This window comes from Nesoenas mayeri (assembly GCF_963082525.1).
Source record: "Nesoenas mayeri genome assembly, chromosome: 3".
Taxonomy (NCBI): Eukaryota; Metazoa; Chordata; class Aves; order Columbiformes; family Columbidae; genus Nesoenas; species Nesoenas mayeri.
In genome coordinates this window covers 38,304,806-38,324,708 of record NC_137544.1, presented here as the reverse complement: position 1 = coordinate 38,324,708, position 19,903 = coordinate 38,304,806, and the positions used below count along the sequence as shown (strand labels likewise).

General features: G+C 41.0%; 1 protein-coding gene across 4 annotated transcripts in view; it reads left to right on the top strand.

Moving 5' to 3' along the window:
* The window catches only part of RNGTT (RNA guanylyltransferase and 5'-phosphatase), a 183,020-nt gene extending 166,985 nt beyond the window's left edge, over positions 1-16,035 (top strand). For all 4 annotated transcript variants that reach the window (XM_080341800.1, XM_080341803.1, XM_080341802.1 and 1 more), the window contains 2 exons: positions 9,833-9,956; positions 13,427-16,035. In XM_080341800.1, coding sequence (XP_080197926.1) covers positions 9,833-9,956; positions 13,427-13,590 — 288 coding nt within the window. In that variant the 3' untranslated portion in view covers positions 13,591-16,035. The remainder of the gene's footprint in view (positions 1-9,832; positions 9,957-13,426) is intronic.
* Positions 16,036-19,903: the final 3,868 nt, after the last annotated feature.

The following is a 19,903-nucleotide window of genomic DNA, read 5'->3' as shown; positions in this document are numbered from 1 at the left end:
ATGTAGTTCTGGTCTTAGTTTATGCACACATTGTCTCTGTAAAATTTCCATGTTTTCAAGTATTAATAGGATTTCTAGATGTTGAAAACATTTATAAATTTATAATCTTGCTCCCTACCCCCACCCTTCTAATAATGCTTGCATAGCATGTTTAATAATTTACATATCACTTAGATACCAGTATTTGATAAAGCCACTGTGCCAAATTCAGCTTCCAGTGTTATACGTTTCTTTGTTTGCTTACTATAGTGGAGAATACAAAGTAAAATTTTGATAATATCTTTCTTAATGTTGTTATTCAGTAACATTCTGAGGCAAAAACATTTGAACCATGGGGAAAGCAGAGCTGCTAACAAACCAGTTTGGGCTTTGTTAGGCAGTGGAGTAGACATATGAATATATTACATATGATTATCATAAAATTATGGCCTGGAAATTGAACAGTCATGGTGCTGCATTTTAGATAGCACATTTATAATAAGAAGTAATAAAGTAAACCTTTTGAATTGATATGAGGAGTTACTTGTGATCACAAATGTACATTCAATTCATGCTTTTGAAGCTCAAATTAACAAAACAAACAAGTTTCCTTGTGGTGTTAACACAGTTGTTCTCAGTGGTGAATTTTGATTTATGGGGAAAAAAACTTTAAGCATATAAAGCTGGCTGTTTGGGGTCTAAATGGAAGCAAGAACATGATTCATAATGGCTGTAATTTGAAGGCTGTGTGTTGTTACAAGTAAATGTGGGTTTAAAAGACTCACTTGCAATTATTTTCTACTTTGGGTTCTGGTTTAAATGTCTTTTGCTTTATCTGAAAGAGTTTCTAAGAACATTTCAGAAGCCCGATAAGCAATGGCTACAGTCAGGTTCAGAGCCTGATCTGATAACTCTCGTTTGAACTAATTGATCTTGGGAAGCTGCTCAAAGGTCTGTAACTTACAGGGATAGGAGTTTGCAGAGCCAGGGCCCACATGAAGAGCCATCAGATCCTACCTGACTTGCAAAAGTAGTTTTTCCTCAGATGACACAGAAATGCTGCTGGGAAGCTCCTGATAGCCCAGCCCGCACCCTGTGACCCGTCCCCAGTGGTGTGACAGAACCTTTGTAGGGTGTGAGAAGTACAGATAGAATGAGGTTAATTTAGACTCCTACCATAGCCATAGCTTGGGTACAAAGAAAAGATGAGAAACAGTCATATGAGAAAGGACGCTGTAAAATCTGTGTGATAAACACAAATACTTGCCAAGAGAACCAGTGTCATAGAGGTGATGACCAACATGCAAAAGGCAGAAAAGGTAAGAAAAACTCTTCTTTGTCCTATTCTGACGCACCCATGTAGGCTCCCTTTCATTTATTTGGAGGTACAGAAGTAGTGTTGCCAAAGGTTGTAAAATAGTGAGAGCATTGCTCTGTCTCCAGAAGATTGTTTTGGTTTCTACTGATAAATTATTAAAGAGATCTCAGCTGCCCCGTGTCACAGGATTTCTTGGTAGTAAGTACCTGAGGGGTAATTAAGATCAGGTTTAGAGAACCTAATGGGGGGTAAATGCTTTCCCTGTTGGGTGACCACAGACCATCTCTGTGTTTCCCCATTTGCAAACTGAGGATAATAAGCTTTATGAAATTTATAATTTATGAAAGAGCTAAGTGGTGTTTTCAACATATATTCTTTACTACTGGTGTATAACTCTTTGTCTCCTGGATCTCTGTGTCTTCACATGCAGTGCTCTCCATTTGGGGCTGGCTCCCTTTTGCAAAAGCAGTCTGCGTGAATAAAACACAAATGAGGGTTAAAATTGGCTTTCCCAAGCCAGCTCATGTCAGGTAGAAATACAGTCCTCAAAATATATCAGGCTGTGGGTGAAATGTTTCCTCCGGGAATCATTTCTACCTAATCATTACAGCTTTTTCTGTCAATTTGCACTGTATATCCTTCCTCTGTCTTCCCCTCCTGGACAGTTCCTTCCTGCTGGAGGGTGACATTTTTCAGAAACCTTCAGTAGATTCCTTGTCCTTCACCAAAAGGGTTTGTTGGTTTTTTTGCATAACCTGCTGAACAGCTCTGCGGTTTGCTGTGGCATTTTACTGCTTTGCTTGCATCTGCCTGGTTTTCTTTGGTACTTTGACAAACACCCTCAATTTTCAGCACTGAGCCCGGAGATTATTAGCAGCACAGTTATTCCTGGTGTGCCCAAAATCCATGCTGGCTGCCTCTGGCCTCTGCAAGTTAACCCAGCTGCTCCTAGTGAAGCATTGCTCTTACCTGTTCTGCAAATCCATGAGCCATGGAGCAGGGGAGGTTTGCAAAGTTCCTGAGTCCTCAGCACAGAATTCTTCCATTTCTCAGCTTTTACAGACGATGTATAGAGATACACTTTTTTCTCTAATTCATGGACGTGTGATGATTAGAGTGCCTGGGCAATCTACGTAGATCTAGGACAACAACCATTTATTACTTTATTCCATTTGACTGTTTAAACTGTGTATGGATCCTTGGATTTCTGCTTCTTGTTTTTGATGATGATTAAAAGAAAATAGGGGTTTGGAAAACTTTGAAGCTGCCTCAGGAGTTAGGTGGAGATGGCAAAGCCTAGCAGAAGGGTCAGCCACATTTTGAATATCATAGATGCCTGAGTTATAAAGCACAAAAGTGTTGACAGGATTTGTAGGTTTGCTGTGGCTGACCAGGTTTTCCCATTGAATGAAGCGAGAAGTATGAAAAAAAGAATATATTGAAGAGTGTGCATAATAAAGCAAAGCATTTGTGCAAACACAGATATATTTCCATATCATGGTCTTAGTAGTTACCAGTTATCTGCTTTGTTGTGGATACCAGGGTTTCAGAATCCCAAACAAAGCTCAGCAAAATATCGGTTTCTTACAGGTAGTTCAAATGGTTTTGCAAGGTCAGGTGTACAGGAGACATCCAGGATACATTAAGAAATCTATTTCCAGCTGGCACTGAACGTCATTAAACTTGTAGTATCACTAATAGGAGGAAGGCTTTTTATTTCTGATGTTTCCATCAGTCGGGTGTCAGGAAAACCCCAGGACTCCAGCCCATTCTGTGTATCAGAAAAGGGTGTCCGTATTTGAAATTACTACATGGAAGAGTGAGAGATTCCTCTAGAAAATATTATACATTAACAAGCAAGAAGAAATCATGAGCTCTGAGTGCTGGACACGGGAAGTCAAAAATAACAACAAAAAAATCCACAGTTTAAAAAATCTCGTGTTATTTTGAAAGATGATTTTTCTTTTTGGATTTTCCATGATTCTCCGGTGCTTGGTGTTAGCATTGTGATTTAATTTCACGTGAACAAAAATGTTAAAATGTTTATATTTCTTAATGTTCCTTTCCCAGAATGAGATCTCAAAATTGGAGCATTTGCATTTCCTATGTACACAAAAAGCAGCGTAGTTACACTTAGAAGGCTTCTTTAATGTTAAATAAACATATCAGCTGCATTGTGTTTACCCACACTGATAACTGTTTGTTGGGTAATATATTACTTAAAAGGAAACACAGTATGTTTAATTTAGCAACAGAATTGGTTATCATTACTCTTATTTTACTTTTGACAAATCTATTTTTTTGATAAAATAATCTCTTGAATCATTTTAAGAAATTGATGTTAAGCTACGTTACAAAATCTGTTTTGGCTTGAACAAATATGTGAAGATTTAACTTATTAACTTTTGATAACTGACAGTATTAATATATGTGGTCCTGTGTACACTAATGGTATGGACGGGCATTTAACAACTGTCTCAATTTTTATAGTTCTTTAAGGAGTTTTACTGTGGAAAACACGAGATACTTTATGTGAATGGGAAAAAGCGTTCTTTAAAAGCATCTGAACGAGCTGTCTGAGAATTAGGAAGCAACACTGAAGGAACAATTTGGGAGCTGTGTTAGGTGCTGTGTTGTGCCCTGTACATGTTGGGCACTCTGAAAAACTACACGGCTACTGACTCGCTAGGATGTTCTTCATCAATTTCTTATATTGATGTCCTCATCTGTAATCAGGTGTAAGAGCGCTTTCCCAGGATAGTCCTTGCCCATATGCGCATTCCTCTGGAAATCTGGGCATGCACTAAAATCGGGCACTTTGAAGCTTTGCTTTGGGTGTATTCTCAAAATAAATGGAAGCCCTGTTTCTCACACCTCATCTCCTCTCTATTGCCTTGGTTTGAGGTGAAAGTCCTTGGAGTTTGCGTAACACCTTGAAGTTTTCAGTCTTCAAAGAGATCTCATTTTGAGTTTGTCTTATCTCTGTATCTTCAGAAGCTGTTCAGTTTGTTACTGCTCCTTCTTTATGTTTTCTGTCTCCACCCTATTCCTTCAGGAAGTCTTGACCTTTAATTTGCTCAAATTCAGGCGTAATTGATTTTTGGTTTTTGGTGGTTGTGTTGGTTGGTTCGCTGATTGGTTTGGTTTGGTTTGGTTTTTTGTCATTGCTTCGCCCGGCTCTTCAGATGATGCCCTTACTGCTGCGGACTCATAGCACCAGTGGGCAGGTTAATTCTCTCTGTCATCTAGGAAGTCTGGAAAGTTTGAGAAGTTTAGAAATAAAGTCTATAGTCCTTCACAGTCATGAACAGTCACAGGGTTTGAGAGCAATGCAGAAATCAGGATTTGAGATGTGCCATGTTGCTAGAGAGGTTTTATTTCCTAAACTGTCATTGCTGCTGATTTTATCCCAATACCCTCAGGACAAGGAGCTCGCAAATGTCATATTTTCTGGACAGTTCTTAGAAAAATGTGGTTTAATTTTTGCAGGATGGTTGACTAGAGAAGGTGTGGGCTCCTGTTCTCCCACAGTAGGAGACTGGGAAGCAACTAAAAGATTTTTTCCCCCATGAACACACAGCTGATCATTTATTTTGGGCTGTGCTGCTTTCACTTGTGCGTTTGCTTTGGCTGTGAGAATGGATCCTAATGGAGAAATGTTAGTTATGATATCAGAGAGAGAAAGAATTACTTTCCAGGCTTTATGTGGCAGCTCTAAACTCTCCTCCAGGCATTGGACCTTGTGTTTAAAAACACGAAACAAACAGTTTGTGTACTTGAGCGCATCAGAAAGAAATGCCTTCATTGCACATGGCAGCTATAAAAAGAAAAGCCGGATTCTTCTTAGAAAATAGAAAGCCATTACATTTAGAATCTATCTTGCCTGTGTGTTATAGTTTCTTTTTTAATTCTGTATTTAGAAATAAAGATCTTTTTCATTTTGTAAGATTTCAACTGCTGCTTTTGCTTATTTGTTCTCCCACGGAAGTTAACATCTTCTGCATTTACTATTACGGTCATTTCTTGTGGGATCTTAGAAACAGGCTGATTGACTAGGGATAGGGAATAAGCAATAGAAACAGGTGAATTGAAGAATGATTTTCTTTCTATAAATGTTTGGTAATAGAGGGGAAAGTGCAAAGAAAAGGCAGTTAAAGAGAAAGGATTTGAAATAGAATGTGTTAAAATTTTGCTTACAAACATCACTTTCTTTAAAGGGGATTATTTACTGAGTTAAATCATTTCAATTGCATTGGAAAACAATGTGCATATGGAAACTTAGATCTTCTTTCAGTCGAGTCACCATTTATCAAAAAGTCTACCTCCTTTTTTCTTTCTGAAGAACCCAGTTGTAGGGAAGGTGGATGCATTTGTAAAGTCTAAGCATGTCCATTGTAGACATGCTTACTGAAACATTAACTTAATTACCTTAAAATCTAAATTATCACTGTTAAAACTTCTCATGTAAAGCAGCAACTTGCCCAGGAATTTCATTCTCCTTCAGGATTAAGGGTGTTGAGACTAATGTGTGAGTGAAGTCTTCACAAAAAATGTGTTAGCTTCAAGTAAATCAAAGAAGGACTCAACGGGTGGAATGATGGACCAGTCTGATGATCAAGTGCACTGTGGAGATGATACACAAAAAAGCCTCTGGTAGTCAGCAGAGATAATGCAGGTGTGTTCACAGGACTACAGCTGACTACATTTGATATAAATGGTTTCTCCTTTTCTTCAGCTGGATATATTATTTTTTCACATTTTGCTCTAAATTAACATAAAATGTGGCTGCATATAAACACACTGTTGGGATTCATCTCAAAATGGCTCCATCATTCTTCCTGGCAAGATAATTTGAGATGGGTTAGATTTTTCACTTTTTTTTATAATATATTTTGAATTTATTTCAAAACATAGGGGGTGGAAGGAGAGTGGAAAATTGGAGATATCCTAAACCTTAACTGTCATCATTCTTAGAAACAGGAAGAAGCTTACCCCACCAAAGTTTTTCCTAGGATATAGCCCAGATGATGATGGCAGTGGGAAGCCTTCCTCAGCAGGGAGAGGAAAACAGCTGTCATCTTCATGTCATCTGGCATTCTTAGGCAATAGTCTTGTGTTGCACCCAGTCCGATTTGCTAAGGAGTTGTTGCTGAAACAGGAATGCAGCTCTTGCCCACTTTTTCCCAGTCACATCTTGCAATCCAGCAGTAGTGTAGGGAATCAGCTTCCAAGAAGAAACTTATCTGTATTTTGGGGAAGTGATTTCTGTTGGGCAAGTCACCATCCCTAGAGGTGTTTAAGAGGTGTTTAGATGAGGTTCTTAGGAACATGGTTTAGTGCTAGAGTTAGGTTAGGTTATGGTTGGACTCGATGATCCTGAGGGTCTCTTCCAACTGAAATAATTCTATGATTCCAAGTAGGCTGGTTCCTGATAACTAGATGGAATGCAGCCAGGAGCAGCGAGTGTTCCTGCTGGGGAACAATTTCCTTCCTCTTGAAGGGAGAGAAGCGCAGAGGTTGGTGTTTGTCCTTGCCCAGGACACAGCTGTGGTCTGGACCAGAGACACGGGCCTGACACACAACCACCTCTGACAGCTCAGTGTCCAAGATGTGATCCTCTGGGCTTCTAATTCTGACTGGCTGTCCGAAAATAGGCTATGGAGTAAATATTTAATGAAGGGAGGCTCCACGGAGTCCTTAGTGTGGTGGGAGCTTCCGTCTTGGAATTGCTGAACGCTGTTTCAGGGCGTTTGATCAGCAGTTGGGCAGAAGCGCTGGTGCTGAACCAGCAGCAGTGCTGCTGCTGAGGAACAGCGTTTTGGCTGACAGCTGCTGTCGTTCCTGAGATGCTTCTCCCATTGCTGTGAAGCGCCTAGTTATAAGTACCACCTCCTAGGAAAAGAAATGATGGTGCAATGTTCAGATACTCCTATGGGCTGTAATACCTCAGGGGAAGAAGGGGGCTTAACCCCATACTGCAAAGGGAGAATCGAGAAGACGTGGCTCTGAGCAGCTCAGAATGAATTCCCAAGGGGAAGGAAATTCAAGACCTCTGAATTTGAAAGCTTCCCTGTCCCACTTTGAAGCTGAAATACCAGAAAGTAGCATGCAAGTGATAGACATAAAGTATGAATTATGTATGCAAGGATCACTATGGGCTTGTTCAGTCCCGTGCATAAACAATACCCATTTAGAAGTCTACTAAGATGCTATAGTAGAAGAGATTTTTAGTGCTAAAAAGTGTGTTTTGCTCAGAGTACTTGTAGCCTTGATCAAATGCCCAGCAGTTCCGAAAATGTTCAGAAATATTACAATAAGTACAATTACAAGACTGAGGTCACTTAACAAAGTATAGGGAAGAGTAGGTGCTGTATTTCTTCCTTTGCAAAATAATTACAACAACTTGCAATTGTTAAAGACTGTGATCGCCAGTTTTCTAACAGGAAAATTAATTTAAGTCAGTGCTTTGGCAGGTGTTCATATTTTGTGGAAAGATCTGTCTTCCAGATTGCTGATGAGTGGCCAAGCAAGTACCTAGATAGTTAATAATACTGCTTAATTACCACAGTCAGATAAAGCTGCCATCTAATTTATTGCTGTTCTGAGCATCTGAACACTAGAAGAATGATAAACCATGAGAAAGCCTTATGAGATGGTTGGTTAGTTGAAGTCATTGCCTGCACTTTTATACATTTTTCTCTCTAGCCTGTGATCCTTCTCCCATTTCCCCGCTTTGGCAGAAAATCAGACACACGGTCATGCCCCCTGCTGCCCCCGCTTCCACGAGGCAGCTGTTTGGAAAGCAATACACCTTCCCACGGCACTGCACAGCCAAGGGTTTCTTCCTGGGTTTATGTATCCAGAGTGTGCTAGAAAAGGGTGTTGTGTTTTCCTGCATACACCTGATGGAACATAAATACATCCACAAATGCGTGTCGGTCCAGCATCTGGACTGTATATGGCTTTTCAACGTGGGTGGAACGAAGTGGTGTGCTATGCAGAGCATGCTGCAAAGGAATAGGTTGCTGACCTGGGCAATGCATTGATCTCATCCAAGTGGTCATCAGCAGACACAAACTTCGCTTAAGGATTAAAAGATTTTAGGCAAAAAGCTCTTGCAGGTGATGGAATGGATGGAGGAGTAACGTGTGACACAGAAACCGGACTCTGACTGTGCCCATCCTGCAGCAGGACAGGCCTTGGTTGTTGACGGGTTTAACAAAATTGTCTTACAGTGCCACGTTCACTTGACAAATAAAATCCCAGGGCTCCCACAAGTATTCAGGGTAAATACCAAGAAAAGTGCTTATCAAATAAAGGATAAATCCTGTACCATGCACTATAGGAGGACTCAGTCCATGCTCAGGACCTTTTCTTGAATTAATTGCCTTTATCTGGGAATTAATGGAAAAGAAGTTCATGGGCTTTTCTACTGTATGTGCTATTAAGCTGTCTGGAGACAGTTAGGGCCTTTTTCAAATCTACATTCCTCTGACAGTAGTAAATTCCCTTGTCACCTCTCAGGAGCAAGTAGACAACAGAGGTGAAAAATTATGCTAATGAATTGCAATAACCAATCCCTTTTTATAAGAGCACTTATGCATAAGATGCTGAATCCAAACTGTTATAGCACCTTGTACAGCTTTTCATCTGTAAACTCCAGCAAACTAAGCGCAGCCAGCAGTTAAATACAGCTTTATAGTTCTGAAGAGGCCGTTTGGAACTAAGTAAAGTATATGGGTAAAATTGTTAAAGCGTTAGATAAGGTTCTCAGGTTGCCATGGTTACTTGAAAATTTTGCATTGTCTCATAGATTAGGATGCATAGGATGAAGTAGCCAAAACAACTAGCAAGTCCAATGCATATAAACTACATTTCCGAACCACACAGCGTTGCCAGATAGATAGAAAAATAGCTCATGATATTGGCTTCTGACAAATCTGTAAATTAATAGAGAGAGGCCTGAAGGAGATTTCAAACACATGTGATTCGAAATCCCTCATTATTTTGGAGTTACAATCTTATTTTTTAAAGACATAAGAAGAAAGAGAAGAAAAGAAAAGAAAAGAAAAATCCTCTGGTAATGTAAAGAGTGGAATGATTTTCCATAAGCTCTTTCCAGTATTGAAATCTGACATTTGGCTTTGAGACCTTCAACAGAGAAGGTTGATGAAACATGGATAATACATTTCGTGCACATAGGCTGGCAGTAGCGCTCACACTGGAAACAGTTTATTCCCATGGAAACCTATTTGCATTTGGGCCAGAAGTGACTTTTTCCCCCTCTGTTAGAGCTGCTGATGTTTTAGCATAATTGCTGTATATTGACAGCAGATTTGAAAAGTATTTTTAAAATGTTGAGTAGCTGAGCATATGTATAATAGAGATGTAGTCTGTGCAGTTTGTCTGTGTAGGATGGAAGTACGTTGCTGAAAAAATGCGGGGCAGCTTTTGATCTTCTATTCTTTATCCCTAAAAGAAAGAAAAAAATGTGAACTACAATATGTTTATCCCAAACAATTTTTTTTTAAACAGGTGACAAAAGAACTGAAACAGTATGACAATAAAATTATAGAGTGCAAGTTCGAGAACAACAGCTGGGTCTTCATGAGACAGAGAGTAGACAAAAGCTTTCCAAATGCCTACAGCACTGCCATGGGTGAGTAGAATAATTGTCTTTTAAAGTTTTTCAGGCTCACATTTTAATTTCTTAACTTTGTTCTAGTTTAAGGAGGAAAGGCAATCTGTGTTCTCATTACTAGTTTGGGTCCTGGCTTCTCTGAGTTATTATAGTAATACCTTGTGTTGCAAATGCTTATGCCATATTTAGGTTTTATATAGCACAAATCCTTTGGCTTCAGGGTTATTTGATGAAGTCAGTTAAACAAATCCTCTGATGCAGTATTTAATAGATAATGCAGAAGCAGGTGCCTGAGTCTTTGTAGAACAGCAAATACTTGCTCAAAGAGACTTGAAATGGCAGGGCATGCCTTTGAAGTGAGAGCCAAGAAAGTTTTTATTGACGAAAGCATCCCAACAGCACTTAACTAACTAAAATCGGTGTCTAGCATTGTTTTGGCTTGTTGGGATGTAATGCAAACTGGCGCACTGTGAGTTGAATTTGTTGAACAAAAAATCCATTATAATTTCACCTCTATTCAAAACACCAAAACCATTATTTGGCAGATGGGCTAGAAAATTAATGGGAGAAAATGTCATTTTAAAATTCTACAACAGTTGTACAAAAAATGACAAGGGAAATAAATGAAAGGTGGGGGTATATCCCTGCAGCATTGTGAGAGTTATGTTCTTCTACCAAAGCACGTTTTGCCCAGTATTATAGATTAAATGGTGTTGTTTAGTTTCAGGTGGAGTATGGGAGTTTGAACAGAAGTCTGCAAGGCCGAATAACAATAGTCATGTTGATACTGACTTCTGTTAAGTGCCAAAATGAAGTTTAATTGTATTTAATACCATGCTATTTACTGGGAAATGCATAGATGATGTAGGATTTTGTCCGAACCATTCTACCCGAGTACTGAATAGATTTTTCTTGAATAAACAAGATGTGGCCATTTTGCCAGGAGATGACAAATCTGTTGGCACCATAGGGAACCAGCACAGAATGTAACTGAAATACTTGCTCAACACTCTTGTTGAGAAAGACGAAGGGGCCACAGAAGTCAGATAAGTACAATGACATCTCTTTGGCACCGTGACCTAAATTTCTCTTCTCTGTTTCACCATATTGTTTCAATCATTAGTTTTCCTTGGATTATTATCTTCTTTGAGGGGCAGCATGTTGTTCTTTCCTTTGTTCTTAAAAGCGTATGCAGCTGCACTTTTCTCATTTTCTCCATTTGTAGAGCAGTTATTTTATTCTTGACTTTTTCTCCTCGCCAAAACATAATGAACTTCCTAAAAATAAAACGTAGAAGAAAATTAATGCTACAGGAAGAACTGTTTTGTAAGAACTATTTCCAAATTTCCATAGGAATTTTCAGAACAGCAATTTTCTTTTGGCTTTAATTTTTCACTTTTGACCGTTTTTCAAAAACTCCAAAAGTTGTGTTTTCTCATTTGAGACTTCCATTGTTCTCTCCTCTAGATCCTTCCTCCTCTATTTGCTTTCTCTTGATGAAAAATGCTATTTATTTTTCCCCATGTTTGAAACAGCAAAAAAATAAGTATCTGTCTCCAGCTTGGTTTCAAATTGGAAAGAAAGGGCCTTTTTGAGTGATTAAGCTAGGACAGCCCTTAAAAGTTGAGACTGAGTTGTTCCAGCTGCCTTGTGGCACAAATTCTATTCCTAAACTGCTGATGATCATGATGCTTTCCAACTGCTGAAGTCACATACAGTACAACTTTTAAAGAACCTTTTCACCATAGTAAAAATTATGTTAAATAAATAAATAAAAATAATAAAAAAATTATGTTTGGAAGGTGTTTTATTAATTGTAAAGTAATGCTTTGAATGGTTCTGGAGTTCTGCAGGAAATAAAGAGTCAGGAAATTATATGTTGATTAGTATTCATAACAATGCTATATTGCAAGTACATTTTAAGGTGTCTTAATGTTGTTTGGTACTCTAGGGGGGTCAATAGATTGTTTTGCATAGAAATCGCATCCATCCTGTGGTCAGTCCTACATGCTAGAAATTATCCTCTAGTCATTTTGTACTTTCTGCCAAGATAGGCGTAGAATTCCTACTTCATTTCTTTCTCTTTATTTTCTCCACCCTCCCTGAGTCTCTTGGGAGGATTTAGAGGAGTAAAAAGTTACATAGAAAAAGTATTAAACACGTTTCATTTGTTTTAAGATAAGTAAGCCTTTTTATTTGTTCCATAAAATCCTCTGGGGCATTATTTACAAACTGTGGCCTGGGGAATCATGTTAAGTAATCCAAGAGTACTTGTACGTGCCTGCCTTGGCCACCCTGCGGCACCATGGCCTTTGGTCCACCGTACGCTCCGGTGTGCTGGACATGGAGCTCGCTAGGTGCACGTCTTTCAGCTACATGAAGGTAGATGGGTTAAAAAAAGAAAAAGCACTGTGCACTGTGGGTTTACAGTATTTATAGCACTTAGTGTTAAAAAAAAAAAAAGTTACCTCAATTAATATGTTTTCAATATTAAGCCAGTCTACTTCCTAGTTATTTGGATTTGGTGAGTGCTTTAAAGCTGTGTCTCAGAAATGTCTCACAAGGCCTTCATTGCTGTTGCTTGCCCCAATAAGATGTCAGTTCTTGTCCTTTTTAGAGTTGCCCCTTGAAGCCTCCACACATAGACTCCACAACCCCCCTGGGCAGCCTGTTCCTGTGCTCTGGCACCCTCACTGAGAAGTTTCTTCTCATATTTAAGTGGAACCTCCTGTGTTCCAGTTTGCACCCATTGCCCCTTGTCCTATCATTGGTTGTCACCGAGAAGAGCCTGGCTCCATCCTCATGACACTCACCCTTTACGTATTTGTAAACAATTAATAAGGTCGCCCCTCAGTCTCCTTCAAGCTAGAGAGACCCAGCTCCCTCAGCCTTTCCTCATAAGGGAGATGCTCCACTCCCTTAATCGTCTTCGTTGCCCCACGCTGGACTCTCTCCAGCAGTTCCCTGTCCTTCTTGAACTGAGGGGCCCAGAACTGGACACAACATTCCAGATGTGTTCTCACCAGGGCAGAGTAGAGGGGAAGGAGAACCTCTCTGGACCTACTAACCACCCCCCCTTCTAATACACCCCAGGATGCCACTGGCCTTCCTGGCCACAAGGGCACAGTGCTGGCTCATGGTCATCCTGTTGTCCCTTTCCCCTACACTGCTCTCTAACAGGTCGTTCCCCAACTTATACTGGGACACGGGGTTGTTCCTGCCCAGATGCAAGACTCTACACTCATGCCTTCTCCTGGTTTTAGCAAAAGCGATGCCCATGAGGTTGTGTCCCCTACACCGCTCTGCTCTCTGGGGGGTAAAGCACAGGCACTGGGCTCCTGACATGACCATCTTCTCAAAGTCCATGTTTAAGGCGGAATACTTGAGACAAATTATATTATTTATTTTGCAAAGAGAGGAGGAAATTATTGAAGCACTGACTGCAACCAATTGGTTTAGTAACTTAAGAATATGTTCTTTGTTCTCAGCTGTATGCAACAGCATCCAGAACCCGGTCACGAAGGAGATGCTGTTTGAGTTCATTGACAGATGCGCAGCAGCTTCTCAAGGACAGACGCGGAAACACCACCTCGATCCTGACACCGAACTCATGCCACCCCCACCGCCCAAAAGGCCGCGCACCATAACATAAGGCCTGGCTTGCAGCCCATAGTGTGTTTACAGTTCTGCAGAAGGTGGAACGCAAGTGTGAAGGCTGGAAAAAAAGCAATCTGAATTGCTGTAAATACTTGGGTGTGGCTTTTTGAGTTTGTTTTGGGTTTCTTGTTCTTCTTTTTAGTTTTGTTTTGTTTTAAATTCCACGTACAAATGGACATTGTTTTGTAACTGATAAATTCAACCTTACCTTATGGTATTTGAAGATGAAATTTCCAAAGGTTTAGACAAGAACAGTACAATGAAGTCAGTGGAAAGCTGCCTTGTTTATATATGGATCTCTTTTCACCTTTAATTTATAATGCCAGCAATCTGGAACTGAGAAAACATTGGGATGCTGTACTTTTTAGAGGCTGTATTTAAAAAAAAAAAACAAGTGTTTTTTTTTATCATTTAACTGGTTGCAATTTGTCACCCATAGTATAATTGGTCCTAGTTTCCCTGCATTTTCAAGGCTTGTATTTAACAGCAAACAGCAATGTTGTTTGTGCTCTGTGTTGGTTAAAAACTCTAAGCCACCTTAGATTTCACTAATTTCAAAATTAGATGTTTTTTGTTGTTGAAATATTAAAAAACTGAATCCTTCTTGTACATAGCATCCCTTTGAAAGGAAATGTGCTGGGTGTTTGTTTTTTCCCCCTGTTTGAACCTAACACAACAAATGTATAGTGGGCTGATTTTAGCTTTGCCTTTTAAAGTTTGTCTGTAGATAAGGAATACACCAAATCCTTAGTATTAAGGTCTCTATTGAGGGACCGTTTCTAGTACAGGGCTTAGTTCTCCACAGTGATACCATTGTAAATACGATTAAAAAGTACACATCACTGTGATATACAAGAGTAATAAGCAGTGCTAATCATGATGTCTTAGATCCAGGCACAAAACGGCAAAAGAAATGCCAGAAAACTCCTGCGTGAGAGAGAAGGTAGCACGGAGCACGCTGGCAGATTTTCCTGGCGTGAGTTTTGAGGAGCTGCGTGCTGGTTGTCCCACGGAGGGGTTGTTCTGCGCTGGGATTAGTTGGAAACCAAATGCAGATTTTGAAGTTTACTGTACATTTATCAAGCAGGGATTGAATTGGCTCTTTCTGTAGTTGACTTAGTGAGTCATCCGTTGGTTCAGCAATCTGATTAGTGAAGCTCGTTGATTTGTTGTAACTAAAATGCATTTCTGTTTAAATGAGTTTTAATGTTTGTAAGCAAAATTAACTCCTGCGGGTTTATTTTTTTTTTCTTTATGGAAATTTTAGGACTATGCTTTGTGGTGGCTTCTCTAGCTGTTTCAACCTGTTGTATAAATGCATACGGCATCATTTAGATGGTGTTCCTAGCGTCTTTTTCTAGAGTATTCCATATGTGTTTTAGAGAACTGAAGGAGTTACATAAGTTACTTTTTATACTATGGTAAAACTTGAGGGGAAAAAAATGTGTTGATCAGATTTCTTTTCTTCAACTGTACATAGTTTCTGCATATTATCTATAGAAAAGATATAATATCACCTATGCAAGGTTGCAAGATTATCTCCTAAAAAGAGCCTTATGAATTTGATGTGAACACCTATGCAGCCTCTGTGCATCTTGCATTGAAACACACAGTCAGTTATTTCTTCACTCGGTATAAATAATTTCCCCCGATGGTACTCATCACTGAGATCGCCTTGGCCCTACGCTCTGTCGCAGATCTTCACGGTTCTGCGGCAATCGCAATGTGTGTGATGATTACAGCCCTCTCCAGGAGGTGAGGACATTTCATTCTTGTGAGGACATATCCAGGTTATTTCCATCCTTCCCAGCCCTTACATCTTGTGTTTCAACCAGACGTAGCTTCGGGTTTTCCTGCTCCTTCAGAGCTGCGGCACCGCCGGCCGTCTTCCACCTGCATTCCACTGAGCCCATCAATGTGTTGTGGCCCTCTCTTCTATTTTGACAGTGTCCTTTTTTCCACTTCCAGCTTGAAACAGATATTTTGAAAGAGTAATGACCCTGAGAAGGTTTAGAGCTCCGTGTTCGTATTTGATTGTTAAACTCTTCTTGCACTATGACCTGAAGCTTTTTAGAGAGGTCAATCGCCTCTCCTTTTCTGGAAAAGGAAGCTACTGGGGAAGGGTTGAATGAAGAACCTGATGGAAAAAAGAAAGGAATTTCACTTGGACAAGATGGGTTTAATGCTGTGAGAAATGCAAACCTCCTTTCTCTGCTACTAGATATTCAAGAGGTTAAAGCTAAGAAGCAAAGAAGAGTCTGTGCCAGGAAAATAATGATGATAAAAAAAACCCTTAACTTGTCTGTTCTTCGGTGTACAGCATGAATTCATCCACCGTTTTGTCATTTGTTAAATATATAATTAAAATTTGGTTTCAGTGCAGTTTCCAGAAAATGTTACATTCCTCTACAAACTGTGTATTAAGTATTTTAATAAAAGTCGATGGTTTAAAATGCTTTTCTTAAGGACGTGTTTACTTTTGTTGCCTGCGCTTTCCTGGTACCAGTGCAAGCACAAAGATGCTGTCGTGGTGGTGCTGTTCAGTACTGCAAGAAAATGTATCAGCTTTTTTCAGAGGTCAGTGGCTTCTCTCTTGGGTATGAGCCCCCCCAGCCCAGTGGTGGCCACCATCCTTTATGCTGTTTTTAAGTACTATTTGCTATTCCTGTGGCTAGAACCAGAAAGAAAACAAATGGTGCCTAAAGTATGTGTTTTATGGCAGGCCAGCGTTACGTAGCTTATCCATTCAGTGCGAAGTGCAGCTGCATGAGAAGTTGTGCAAGAGGTCTGCGTGGCTCTTCCCTGCTGGTTTGTCACCCAGCGTGACCCTGAGGCTGGCAGCCCTCCTAAGTGCACCAACTCCTGGACGTGTAATGGGGCACTTTCCTTTTTCAGGCTGCAGCTGCCCAGAGGGCATCTTTCAGGAACTAAAAAGCCCGTCTTGATTTTCAAAATAGCCTTCTAATTAAGATCCTGCGTCCGCTGCTGTCCTGTTCTTGTTATGTGTGCAATTCTTGTGGTGCTTCTCTCAACTATTTATGATTTTTCTAGCGTTTGAGTGCGAGTGCCAAACCAGATCTGGTGGTTGAGCACACCAGGGAAGGTACGATGACTCCTCTGACCCCTACTCCAGTGTCCCCTCCGTACACATTAAGGAAGCAGGTTGGTGCACCTGGCCAGCACATTGCACTGTGTAGTTCGTGTTGTCTCGCTTGTTCACTGGAGCAGCCCTTCAGGATCCCACTCCTCAGCGTAGCAGCTCCTCTGTTTTGTGCCTAAGAGGTGTGACTTTATATTTGCATAATGTGTAATGCATGTTTGTACCTTACGACCTCACGAAGGCGTTAGCACAGCAGGCTAATTTCCTAGGATTCATCTGTAGTCAGCAGAGAGAGAATGAGAGCAGAAATCTAGTTTATTCCTTCTGCGTTCCCTGCAGATGTCTGTCCATCTCCTCAGTGTTCCCGCTCAATTCTTTTTCAGTTGATAGGATGTGTATCCTGTGCTATCAGGATTTTGTGAGCACAGTGTTAAATATTTTTATTGAGGGTAAATTTCATAGCATCAAAATTCTTGCAGCGGTCAGTTAAACTCAAAATCTCATTAGAAGTATACAATTTATTTGGTCAAGAGCTATTTATTTTCCATAGTTTATGTTGCTTTCCTTTGTACTTCTAATCAAATCTTATATCCAAGCAGTTCTGTTAACCTGCATGAGAGTAACATTTGGCTGAAACACCTCGTCACGTCACTTCTGTCCCCCTGCGCAATGGCACCAGGTTTGCTCTCACTTTGCCTGGGGACTGCTGCACCTTCCGGGGTTCACAAACCCTACAGGGTTTAGATTTCACCTGTATCCCTTTATTTCCAGCATCAAATGTCTACAATCTGTGCTTACGGCACAGCTCCTCGAGCCTTCCCCTCTACTCTGCCCTGGTGAGACTGCATCTGGAATGTTGTGTCCAGTTCTGGGCCCCACAGTTCCAGAAGGACAGGGAACTGCTGGACAGAGTCCAGCACAGGGCAACAAAGATGATTAAGGAAGTGGAGCATCTCCCTTATGAAGAAAGGCTGAGGGAGCTGGGGCTCTTTAGCTTGGAGGAGACTGAGAGGTGACCTCGTTAATGTTTATAAATATGTAAAGGGTGAGTGTCACAAGGATGGATCCAGTCTCTTCTCAGTGACAACCAATGATAGGACAAGGGGCAGTGGGTACAAACTGGAACACAGGAGGTTCCACTTAAATATGAGAAGAAACTTCTCAGTGAGGGTGCCAGAGCACAGGAACAGGCTGCCCAGGGGAGTTGTGGAGTCTCCTTCTCTGGTGACATTCAAAACCTGCCTGGATGCCTTCCTGTGTAACCTCATCAGTGAGGGGATTGAACTAGATGATCTTTACATGTCCCTTCCAATCCCTAACATTCTGTGGTTCTGTGATTCTGTGACAGAGAAACCTGTGCCCCTGGATGGCCCTCCCCTGGGGCTCCTTGTGGGCTGTGCTCCACTCCATCCGCGGATGATACCAGCTGTGCCAATCGATGGATGGGGCAGTACTGCCCCTGTCAGTCATGCTTGCACAGGGAAATCAAAGCAGCACCTACCAGCTGTGGCAGTATTTGTCATATGAGCGGAGCCTTGACCCCTTCCCTCCTTCATGACCCTGTCTCCCTGTTCCAGGTCCAAACAAAGGTAAGTCACACTCTTTGCACTGACATCTGGATCAATTAGTTTATGTTGGCAGCGGGAATATAGGTTAATGCTCTTTCTGCTGGTGAGAGTCTGCTGTATTTCCCAATGAGCTGAAATCTCTGTTTAGCTGCGGAGATCTGTAGCGCTGAGGCTGGAGGTTCATGGAGCCATTTACAAAACAGTTTTCTTGCAGTCAAGGCTCATTTTAATCTGGTTTATTTAAATCCATAGTCAGTAGTAGGGGGGTGTATGAGCACGTTGTAATTAGCACTAGCATGAGAAGCTTCCAGGGATGTTGGTGCATCCAGAAGTGTGAAAATGTGGAAGACACTCAATGAACTTGACGAGGGAACAATAATGGTTTTTTCCTGTGTCGCAAAAAAAACCCCAAACAAATAAAATGGAAGTGCAACCCATGTCCACTTGTCTTAGAAAACACTGGATGTAAAAATAATAAACCTTTTTCTAATAAAATCAAGTCAAATCGACTCTCATGATAGGAATTTATTTAATCAGAAATCCTGTTCATGTCCCCTTTCTCCCTCCTGCTCTTCCCTCAGTATCTTTGTGTCTATTTGACTAGCAGAAAGCACACAAATTGAGTTCAGGAGCATTCATTTGAGAAAATTAAATTTTGATTAACTCTTCTACTCAGAACTTCCTCTAATGTGAGGAGGCGATAAGGTTATCATATTAAATAGGTCTGTATAAATGCCGAGTATGTAACATTGGAAGAACAGTCTTCTGTTGTTATCAGAACATACTTCAAAGAGTTTCTGAACTAATTTGATCATCAAGAGATGGGAAACTTTAATCCACAGGGTAAAAAAATTCTGTTCAAAAAGGTAGGGTGGTTTAACAGGAGGAAGCTTGAAGAAGAAGAGGATGGACTCCCATGGGCAGACTGTGCTATGGGTGTGGGAGATGCTGAGTGGTTCTGAGGCCCAAAAATCAGTGTCATGTTACAATGAGAGCAACTGGAGAGTAGGTAAGAGTGCAGAGGGCTCCACCACTGATGCTACAAGTTTGGTCTTTGTGGAAGAAATGGCATGAAAGGCAGCCAGAACTGGTATCATCTCATGTGCTGCAGAGGAACCGAAGAAATAAAGTGGCCGTGAGGTGGGTCTCAGAATGGGGAACTCTTGTGGGAAGGCCAGGGGAGAGCAGACGTCAGCAATGCCGAGAAAGGAGATGGCTTTTTACATAGAGAAAAATGATGGCAACTGGGGAGAGCAGAGGGCTGGCATGAGGGGCGAGGACCTGCGCTTCAGCCAGGAGTCCCAGAGGGGCTCCTCACAAGCAGGGCAGCAGCAATGAGGTAGGACCAATGGCCAAGGTGTATGGGATGAAGTCCTAAAACAGCAGAGCAACAGATGAGCCATTTCCCTTTTCCTGGCAGTTACGCTGTTCCTGAGCTCGGAAAGCTCTGGGGTACAATTAGACACTCAGCAATGTGTGCACTCCCAAATCGTGGGGAGCAGCAGGTGTGTGAGCTGCGTCCTGGCGTCACAACCCAGGAACATGGGGACACCTTTGAGCCCCTGTTAGGTGCATCAGTACTGTATCAACTCATGCATGGTGCTGGAGGCCCCAGAGAGCTCCGGTTACCGATTTTACTG